Source organism: Mastomys coucha, unplaced genomic scaffold (genome assembly GCF_008632895.1).
Source record: "Mastomys coucha isolate ucsf_1 unplaced genomic scaffold, UCSF_Mcou_1 pScaffold1, whole genome shotgun sequence".
In the NCBI taxonomy this organism is placed as follows: Eukaryota; Metazoa; Chordata; class Mammalia; order Rodentia; family Muridae; genus Mastomys; species Mastomys coucha.
Window position 1 is genome coordinate 84237665 of NW_022196891.1, and position 11116 is coordinate 84248780.

An 11116-nucleotide genomic window follows, 5' to 3' on the forward strand; every position below is an offset into this window, starting at 1 on the left:
AGGTCAACAGAGGAAGAATCCCCAAGGTCAACAGAGGAAGAATCCCCAAGTTTAACAGAGGAAGAATCTCTGAGGTCAACAGAGGAAGAATCCCTGAGGTCAACAGAGGAAGAATCCCCAAGTTTAACAGAGGGAGAATCCCTGAGGTCAACAGAGGACGAATCCCCGAGGTCAACAGAGGAAGAATCCCCGAGGTCAACAGAGGAAGAATCCCCAAGTTTAACAGAGGGAGAATCCCCGAGGTCAACAGAGGAAGAATCCCCAAGGTCAACAGAGGGAGAATCCCCGAGGTCAACAGAGGACGAATCCCTAAGGTCAACAGAGGACAAATCCCCAAGGTCAACAGAGGAAGAATCCCCGAGGTCAGAGGAAGAATCCCCGAGGTCAACAGAGGAAGAATCCCCGAGAGCAACAGAGGAAGAATCCAGGAGGTCAACAGAGGACGAATCCCCAAGTTTAACAGAGGAAGAATCCCTGAGGTCAACAGAGGAAGAATCCCCGAGGTCAACAGAGGAAGAATCCCCGAGGTCAACAGAGGACGAATCCCTGAGGTCAACAGAGGACAAATCCCCGAGGTCAACAGAGGAAGAATCCCCGAGGTCAGAGGAAGAATCCCCGAGGTCAACAGAGGAAGAATCCCCGAGAGCAACAGAGGAAGAATCCAGGAGGTCAACAGAGGACGAATCCCTGAGGTCAACAGAGGAAGAATCCAGGAGGTCAACAGAGGACGAATCTCTGAGGTCAACAGAGGAAGAATCCCTGAGGTCAACAGAGGAAGAATCCCCAAGGTCAACAGAGGATGAATCCCCAAGGTCAACAGAGGACGAATCCCCAAGGTCACCAGAGGAAGAATCCCCGAGGTCAACAGAGGATGAATCCCAGAGGTCAACAGAGGAAGAATCCCCGAGGTCAACAGAGGATGAATCCCAGAGGTCAATAGAGGGAGAATCCCTGAGGTCAACAGAGGACAAATCCCCGAGGTCAACAGAGGAAGAATCCCCGAGGTCAGCAGAGGAAGAATATCTGAGGTCAGAGGCTATAATGTGATCAGTTCTAACATCCTGTGGTCTTTGCCATTTTGCTTAGGCTGATTTTTAGAATAGTCTTCAGATCTACCCTTGGGATGCATATTCCTATTGAAAATGTACTTATTTATTGGATAAATATATTTCTGATGTGGCTGATACTCATGTGGAATTTCTAATTTGGCAAAAATTGACCACAGTGGTCATGTTTGTGATTTATAAGAGTCACCCTTTCTGATTTGCTGGCCACTGGTTCTGTTCAGTAAAGGATTATACTGTGGGCATTGCAGGCCACTTCTAAGAGCCTTTGTACCCTTAGCTCCACAATGGCTATGCTCATGTATTTAGCTTAGAAGCCTTGAGCCCCTCACTTCATCCAACCTTTCTGGTTATTCCATCAGCATGCTCAGACTATCTTTTCTTTTAACTGTTAATACTCATACTCATTTCTTATTTTTACTCCACTCAGATATCTTCATCACACTGATTTATACAAAGTAATACTTTCATTAAGTCCTTTGAAATAAAAGAAAAAAAGGCCTTCACAAATTCCTAGTTGTATAACATGAAATGCTTTAACTCTTATGAACACACTTGAATGATTTATCTCTAGGAGTGAGTGTGATGAAATCCTAAGCCGAAGCATGCAGCACAGAACTCTTTAATTTCTCCAGTAGAATAGTGATTGCTGGCAAGAATATGTCTATATTGCTTTCTTTTCTCTCTGCCTCTTTGCCTGTCTGTACCTCTTTATTATACCTTCTTTCTCTTTCTATGAAGTAATTTATAATGAGGAGTCAGATAAATGAGAAGAACTCTCTCTCATATTGGGCAAAATCTAACAATCAAAGTTTACCACAACTATCAAGGTTTCTTTCCCATCATCACTAAGGATTCCTTCCCTAGCCCTTCAATCTGATTCCTCTATTGTTATCAACTGCCCATTAGTCCTGCCTGAGATATCTTACCATCCTTTTTAGGCTGCAGAGATTCTCTTTCCTGGTTTTCCTTATAAGCATATATAATAGAATCTTCCTTTATTCCTATTTCAAGCACTGCCAACTGGAACTTAAATTAAGTTGTTCCCTGGCAACAACAGTGGTACTGCTAAGTGGTTTCCAAACAGAGAACACAGGAGTTTCTTCATGAAGACAACAAAATGGAACTTCAAAAAATTTTAAGTTGTAATTTAATATATACTTGTAAAATGTTTGTTTCTGTAGACAACCTACAAAGTAATATACTTCCTACACATGTGCTATTATACTTTATTTTATTGCCCTCCCTCAACTCTCTGTTGTATCCCCTCTCCCTCCCTCTTCTCTTGTGTCAGGTCCATTCACTCCATTCTCAGCTCCCTTCTGATGATTCCATGATAAAAACAAAACAAAACAAACAAATAAAAAGGCAGTCAAACAGAACAAAAAGAAGCAAACCTGTTGTGACTCCTGATAAAGGTCTTCATCTCCTGAGGCCTGCTAGTGTGCTCAGCCTTTGACCACGACCTGTGCAGCCCGGGACACTCCCTGAGCGCACACTGCCAGACCAGCCCAGTCCAGAGGCTTCCTGTTCACTTTAGCTCCAATCCACATCTCAGTTTCCTCTATTTAACTCCTTGAAGGGTAAGTGTCTACTGGAAGGGTTTTCCCTTGGAAGGTCAGATTTCTCCTCTTCTTTGGTTTTGTCTTACATCTTTTATGCATAGTACACAATGGGGCAGAAACAAACCCTACATTAGCCAATCTTTCTTTTCTTGTTAATCATTTTGAAAGAAATCAAGAAAAGACAGATGAGATTCAAGGAAGAAATGGTCAACTCATTCAGAAGCATCACATTTAAAGTAACACCCACCCTCCCTCCCAATCAAGATGTGTGACCAGTGCTTACCAAAGCTCAGGGAGCAAGGGTTTAGAAGCCCTGCACACACACAGGCTGCTAAGAGCAGCTTTGTTTTCCACATTACCGCAGCCCCCAGTGCATGAATATCATTCCAATGATTTACCATTAGATAATCACCAGGGCATGCTTTGCTTTGTTTGCAGGCAAATGATCTCACTGTGGTTGATACCACTGATAAAATAGCCTCTTTTTAACATAAAAAACTAAATCCAACTCTATTCTTTCTCATAGTTGCCATTAGTATAATGTTTAGGAGCAGGTGAACTAATTAATTTATTTCATGATTGTGATGAAAATCAATAGAATTTTACAGGAGTAACTCAGAGTTTTGAGCCATCCCATGTTTGCTGTTTATTTTGAAGTGTAAGACTGTGAAGAGAAGGAATCGGCTCCCTGAAGGTGAAGAAGGCTCCTATATTGTAACTGATTTGGAAATCCCACAAAGAGAAAACGCCAAGATAGTGGGATATTTTCTCATCTATAGAAGAAGCCTTTGTCTAATGCAAAATTAAAAGTCTATAAGCAGTTATGCCAGTCTCTTGCTCATTTAAAAATGAGTGGCATATTTTATATAGTTTTTCTTTCTATAATAAAAATAAATGAGCATTTATCATAATAACATACAATGGAATCTGTTGAGAGTTGGCTTTTCTTACCCTGTTTAAAGTCATGTAAATTCCTTTTCCATATTATTCAGTTAAATGTTCTATCAAACATCAATCCTTTGTAAGGAATATAGAATGGTTTGTTACTTAAAACTGTGAGCTTTGAACCTCCAGCTATGTAGTAAATAATTTTTGTAGATTGAACAATAATGTTTTAAAATCACAGTTATATTTATCAGTTAAACAGTTCTACCACAATGCTATGAATGTCTGTCATTGGCTGGATGGTCACAATTTAAATGATAGGACTAAATTACATACAATACTTTCACAATAACTTATCAAACTAATCATGTATTCCAATAGTCTTTATAGTTCCAAATTGTCCTCAGACTGTGCTAGTAAAAGAATATTTGATATAGAGCATAGCGGTATTTATACACTAGCAAAGTCAAGAACAAGAAAGCCTCTTAAATTGCCAGCTTGGGTGTGAACTATGCCGTACCAACTCACAGCATATGGCCCAGCCTCAAGGCAACTGAAGAAGGAAGAAGAAAAACCTGAAAGATTTTGAGTCATCTAGAACATGAAGGAAGGCATTATCTGTGTGTGTCACTTCACAGAAGTTTCCTAGGAGCAAGTGAATGCAGTAGGTTGCTTTAAGTTTCCCTTTAAGATGCAGAGAGCTGTAGTGTGAAGGTCACATCCAGTCCTGGCCAGCCTTCTGCTCTCCATATTCTCTGGGCCAGGAGATCGCCATCCTCAGGGCTTTCACCTTTCTAATGCCACGCTCGTCCCCAGAACTTGGTTCAGTTTTCTCCAAAGCCAAGTTCAAAAGTCATTTCCTTGACCTGCGGAGACTGCATTAATAACGGTCCATACGGAAGGTGTTGTGGTAAATTTTAAACCCAATTTACCAAATCAATCAATTCACAACTCAGTTAATTGGTAAACATGCTACTTGCCTAGATTGGGCAGATCTACCACTACACTATTCTATTTCCATCTATTAGATCCCATATGACTTGTGATTTCTCCAAGCCATGTGCTTCAGCTCCATCTTCCTTCTACTTTGTCCTCTGTCCTCTCCAGTCCCCTCCAACCCCCCCAACCTCCAGCACTCCCCCTCTCCCAACTCTTCTCTCCCCTTCCCCCCAAACTTTTCAGCTCCACCTTCCCTCTTGCTGCCCAATCATCAACCTTTGCCTTTATTTGAAAAGTTAAGATGGGGAGAAGGTTCCCAAGGCACCTGGGATTTGCTCCTCCTCTGCAGTGCTTTCCAGGAGAGGAGAATTAGCATCAAAATACAAGACCTGGGCTATCCACACCACAAGGTTGTTATGATGGGTGTCTCAAGAGAAGGTGGCTGGCACTTGAGGAATGAGATGAGGTTGTCCTATGGCTTCTAAATGCATGCTCACATGTGTTCCTATACACATAAGAACAGGCATACAAATGCACATTCACAAAACAACGTGTATGTCTCGATAAAAGAAAATGTTTGAGAGAGAAAAAAGTAATAATGGGAACTTCTTTGTCTGAGTTCAGAAGTCTGAGTGACCATTGTATGGAAGTCTTTTATACTCATTTGCAACTTTTTTATACAACTGAAACTGCTTCAAAATCACTATTTATATGGCCTTAAATATCAATAAAGGTACAGTGAAAAAGAAATCTGGGTGCCAAAATTGGAATAAAAAGAAGAAAGCAAGCTTGGGTCTAAAAATTAGCACTAAAAGGCATCAAAAGAAATGTGTTTGACAGAAATGCAAACAGAATGTGGATATTTTGTCTACCATGGGTTCAAGTATAAAAGTTCTCCATTAAAATAGCATAATTAAGTTCAGATACAACCAAAACTCTGCCTCTGTATACATTTAGATAAACAATAGGGGCTATTTAAATGTATTCTAAACAAAAGGTAGGTTCTGAAATGCCTGGCATTCAATTTAAAAAATAAATAAATGAAAGAAAGAAAGAAAGAAAGAAAGAAAGAAAGAAAGAGATACAGAAATAAAGAAAGAGACACAAAGAAAGAAAGAAAGAAAGAAAGAAAGAAAGAAAGAAAGAAAGAAAGAAAGAAAGAAAGAATGAAAGACAGACAGAAGAGAAGAGAAACCCCCGCCTGGCAGGTGAAAACACTCAAGGCCTTATGGACTTGAAAATATTCTTTCTAAAGTTTCCTGTCCAAAATGTTAAACACAGCGACAGGCACTTGATTTCTTAATTCAGAGACTTGTGTTCCAAACCGTGTATTTATCAAAATGAAATGATGAAAGAAGTTAGACACTGTAACTGGGCTGATGTCCAGTTAGGTCTAGTTTATCTCTACATCCCAATAAAGGGAGCAGCAATAACGTACGGTTAGTTATTAGCTAGGATAGAGTGTCATTCTCTATCCATTCACAAGCATGGACTAAGAGATCGTGCACTGAAGCACCTTAGCGGGAGAACACATTATAAGGAGGCACGTTGTGTGCCCTTGCCCAAGTTCAGTGTGAGATGTTAGCAAGGATCAGAGTTGCCACACCATGTAAAACAATTATAACAACCTAAAGCTGTTAGGGATGCGAACTATGATGCCAAACACACATGTGCAAATCTGTGCCTTGCATGCACAACATGCCAAAGAGATATAATAAAAGCCAAATTCTAAAGAATATCTGGAATATATAAGTTTTCAAAATGCCTGGCAGATAGCAATTACTTGTTAAATACCAACCAGCATAAAGACACATTCAATCATTTGCTTGGTATCAAAACTAGCTGCAAATACATAGCGATGTAGTTACAAATATGCAAATGCTCAATGAAGTTCATCTTGGTACTATTATTTATTTATTTATTTATTTTTAGATATTTTCTTTATTTACATGTAAATTTCTCCTTTCCCAGTTTCCCCTCCAAAAAACAAACAAACAAAAACAACAAGAACAAACCCCTGTTGCCTCCCCCCTCCCCATGCCTGCCATCCCACTCTCTCCCACTTATTGGCCCTGGCATTCCCCTACACTGGGGCACAGAACCGAGGTCCTCTCCTCCTATTGATGATCGACTTTGCAATCCTCTACCATACACATGCTGCCAGAACAATCAGACCCACCATGTGCAGTCCTTGGTTGGTGATTAAGACCCTGGGAGCTCTGAGAGTACTAGTTAGTTATTGATTTAAAATAATTTCTTGAAAATTTTTGAAAATTACATTTATTTATTTGTTTGTTTGTTTATATTTGTTTCTTGGCAGGTGTGAACTGCTTGTAGAAATCAAGTCTCCCTCCACCCCGTGGGTGTGGACAGTGAACTCAGGTCATCAGGCTTGGGGACAAGAGTTTCATTCTCTGAGCCTTCTCACTAGTTTTATTTACTGATTTTAGAAAACTCATTTACCTCTAAACCAAAAGTGGTAGAAAGTACTTCAGGGAACATGGAGGGAATGCCACATCTGTATTTACCTAGTTAACTTCCGTATGAGCTTGTTGACTGACTGTCTGGGAGATATTTGTTAACAGTGGGGAAGATTCGGGGATAGGCTATGTGCCCGCTTGCCAAGACCCCTCTAGAACATATAAAGACTCATCAAAACGTATGTCTACTAAATGCGCAGCGAAAGGTATTTTTGATTTTATTTATTTGTTTATTTTCATTTTTATGTGCATTGGTGTTTTCGTGCCTGCATGTGTGTTGGTGTGATGGTGTTGGAACCCCTCCCTGGAACTGGAGTTACATAGTTTGTGAACTGCCATGTAGGTCCTGGAAACTGAATCCGGTCCTTTGGAAGAACAGCCAGTGCTCTTATCTGCTAGCCACCTCTCCAGCCCTCAGAGTGAAAGAAAGGCATTAAAATCGAAATAGCTGCTGCAGTTTAGATTCTATAAAGTTAGAAACTTAGAGAAAAATAACCCAGAGCTTCTCAGGAAAGCCTCCTTCCCACAGTGAAGCTCAAATCTGTCCTTGTGTTATCTATCTTCTAGGCATTGGTGCGAGCAGAGGAAGCCCACCGAAGCCCACTTGACAGACAGGATTTACTCTGGCTCGTGGTTTCTAAGGTCTCAGTCCAGGCTTGGCGGGCACCACTGTTTCTAGGTCATGATCAAATAGAATTGCGTAGCAGAGGCACAAAGAAAGTCACATAATGGGGCCAGGCAGCAGAGAAAGGGAAGTGAGGGGGGAGGGAGGAAAGAGGAATAGAGGCAAGGGCTGGAACAAGACAGCCCCCAAAGACATACTCCAAGTGGCCTTCTGCTTGGGCTGGACCCTACTTTCTAGAGTCCAAACCTAGCACAGTACAGGTCGTTAGAGCAGGAGACTTCTGGGAGCATTTTAAACAGTAACTATTTGTCAGGAGGAATTTGTAACTATGTGCAAACGTACATCTTACGGCATGTTGTATAACTCAGATGTCTGCGGAATAGAAAATGTATATTTACCTCAACAATGAGTTGGTAATATTTTCTGCCTAAGAAGCTTCTCCACCACTTCTGAATGATTGTTACTACTCTGTTCAGGTGCCTAGAATGAAAATGGGTATTAGTGCATGTTCATGGAAAGAAAGATGCCTCTATAATTCTCAAGGTTATATTTAAATGAAGATTCTATGGATCTTCAATTTTTTCCTTGTTTTTCTTGTACTGTTTCTATTTTATCTTGCTTATTTTTTCTCTTTAATACAAAGTCTTGATGCTTCGTCTGGAAGTCATTGTGTAGACCTGGCTGGCCTTGGCTATGTGGAGACCCTCTTGTCCTTGCCTCCCACTGACGCAGATTACAGAAACATATGGACCCTCAACTTGACTCTATGCAAACTTTTTCTTGACCATAAATGCTTTGTTTTTCACCTTAAGGCCACTTCTCAGCCTGAAAAGGCTGTTGTCTGCCATAGTTGGCAAAAGAGCTTGAGCTTTCACACTTGGAGAAACTGAGGCTCACGGTTGTTCCTAGTTCTTAATGGCAAATCTCTATTTTAATATCATTGCTTCCATCAAACAACATGTTAGGAAATCGCAAGGTTCCCCTTTCCCAGTCTCTCTCTTGCCCCATCAGTTAATCCCTTGATATAAATGCACTTCCTGAGGAATTTTCTTCTGGAAGGAGGCGTCTGGTCAAATGTTCTTACAATATAGAGAATTCTTAAAGGTCTCCATATGGCAGATACGGTTTCAGGTATCAATAAGAAATAATCAGAAGTATATTGTAGCTCCTTTCTAGGGACACTAAAAACTTCATGTCTTTACTGTTGATTGAAATAAGAGGGTATCTGAAGTAAATGCTACATCTACAACCTGTGATTCTCTCAAGCATGCACTTCAGGTTGTAAGTGGTTTCTATGGTAGAATCCGTGTACCTGATATAGGCCCGGACTTGGCACCCTCGGAACCAGCTCTGGATCTTCACAGCCGCATCATTCTCGAATTTCCTAAATGAATCAATGGCACTAGAAAAGGTTTAAAAAGGGTTTCATTAGTAACTAATGTAATTCCCAGGCAAGTCAACCTGTTAACCTTAATTTTTAATTTCTTCTAAGATGGTAATTACAATTCAAATGTCATTTTAAAGAAATTAAAATACTAAATTAAGAAAAATGCATTTTTTAAAAAAATGAACAGTGTTTTAAAAATTAACCTTTCTCTGAAAAGCCATGAGCTTTCAACAGCTTTGTCTACTTTATTTTTATAATTATCTGTTATGCTACTAATTAATTTGGTAGCATTTTTTTATTAGGGAACGAAAAACAATGTGCTACTTTGTCAGTATTTTAAAAACATAATTATTTGAACTTATGGTTTAAATGCCACTACACATGTATCACACAAAGTAAAATGTCTGCATATTTAACTCGCTCATCAGTTAAATGAACTGCCTCTAATTCAAATGAATCTATCATAAAGTGTCTACTCTGGTAAGAGTCTGCTTCTATTCAAGAATGCAGCGAGTGGGTCACCAGCTTATAAAAAGACAAGAAGAGGTTGGGGGAAGACATCGTTATTTACGTATCTCTCCTAACTGATGTCGATAGTATCCTGCCTTTCCACTGCCAGTCAATGAAGGGATAGTACAGCAGACTGCAGAATGCTTCTTTTCCAAGCTGGCTGGCATACATTTAGCACCTCCTGTTTGCTGAATGAACACAGTTGGTAACATGGTGACACCTCCTTCTTATTATTGTTTCTGTATGTTTGTGCTTATGTGCAACCAGGTTAAGGTGTGTTGTGTGTCATCTAGAGGTTGGCATGGGTATCTTCCTCAATCACTCTCCATCTCGTTTTTATTTTTAATACGGATTCACTGGAGCTTGCTGATTCAGACAGGTTGGCCAGTCGGCTTCAGGGAGGCACCCGTCTCTCTAACCACCCAGCACTCAGGTTATAGACACATAAGCCTGGCTTTTCTTGTGGGTTGGGGTTCTGAACTGAGGTCAGAACATGAGCCTTGCTTATGCAGGGGATCCTCTATTGACTGAGTCATCTTTTTAGATCCCAGAATTATTTTCACCTGCAAAGAAAGGAACACAAAAGCATGACATGGATCCACGTGTAAAATGCAGTATGGATAACACTCATGCAAGCCAGCACCGTTGGTATGCTGGCATCAAATACACAAGGAGTCAGGAGTTCCGCATGGCCTGCATTCTTAGCACTTCAGGAGCTGTGCAGGCAAAGATTTATTTTTATTTTCATAATGAATGTTAGATAAAACATAAATCTTATATAAATATATATATATATACATATATGTATATATGTGTGTGTGTGTGTGTGTATATATATAAGCATACACACACACACACTATATATATATATATATATATATAGGAGCTGTGCAGGCTGCCAAGGGAGAAAAGCAGTCAAAACTCCTGTTTAGCTATGATGCCTACACACCACCATAAGAGCAGCAAGGCAAAATATCCTTGAAGGTACAGGACTTAAAGCCTGCTCAGTAGGAGGAAATCTATGCCTGACTGTAAGCAGAGCCAACCACCTGTCATGGTGTGCCTGTGATGTCATGGTGAGGTCATGGTATGCCTGTGAGGTCATGTTGTGGCTGTGAGGTCACAGCGTGCCTGTGAGGTCATGGTGTGAGGTCATGGTGTGGCTGTGAGGTCATGGTGTGCCTGTGAGGTCATGGTGTGAGGTCATGGTATGCCTGTGAGGTCATGGTGTGGCTGTGAGGTCACAGTGTGCCTGTGAGGTCATGGTGTGAGGTCATGGTGTGCCTGTGCCTGTGAGGTCATGGAGGCAGAAGCTTTCCACTTCCACTTTCTCCCAAACCAGAATAATCCATAACTGCATTCCTAATACTCATCCTTACACTGCAGACAAGTGTACCTTTCACCCCTCATCAAAGGATAGCCAGAAAACTCGGGTGTCTGTGGTGAGACCCTATCTTCCTTATAGGACATAAGAACTGCACACATGAAACTTCAACAATATAGTCACTTAAGCAACAGCTACATAATTACATCACCTGTTGACATGTCAACACAAATGAGAGGAAAGTGTCCCACCCTAGAGGAACAGCTACAAGTTCCAAAATGCTGCAGAGAGAGAGAGAGAGAGAGAGAGAGAGAGAGAGAGAGAGAGAGAGGAGAGA

General features: G+C 40.7%; 1 protein-coding gene across 4 annotated transcripts in view; it reads right to left on the reverse strand.

Moving 5' to 3' along the window:
- Spata17 (spermatogenesis associated 17) overlaps positions 1-11116 on the reverse strand; it is a 229704-nt gene that overhangs the window by 188548 nt on the left and 30040 nt on the right. For 3 of the 4 annotated variants that reach the window (XM_031338137.1, XM_031338127.1, XM_031338146.1), the window contains exons 2-3: positions 8871-8960; positions 7957-8038 (exon numbers count right to left, since the gene is read on the reverse strand). In XM_031338137.1, coding sequence (XP_031193997.1) covers positions 7957-8038; positions 8871-8960 — 172 coding nt within the window. Of the gene's footprint in view, positions 1-2461; positions 2718-7956; positions 8039-8870; positions 8961-11116 lie in introns of those variants that run through there. The other variant, XM_031338155.1, reaches the window with a different exon arrangement.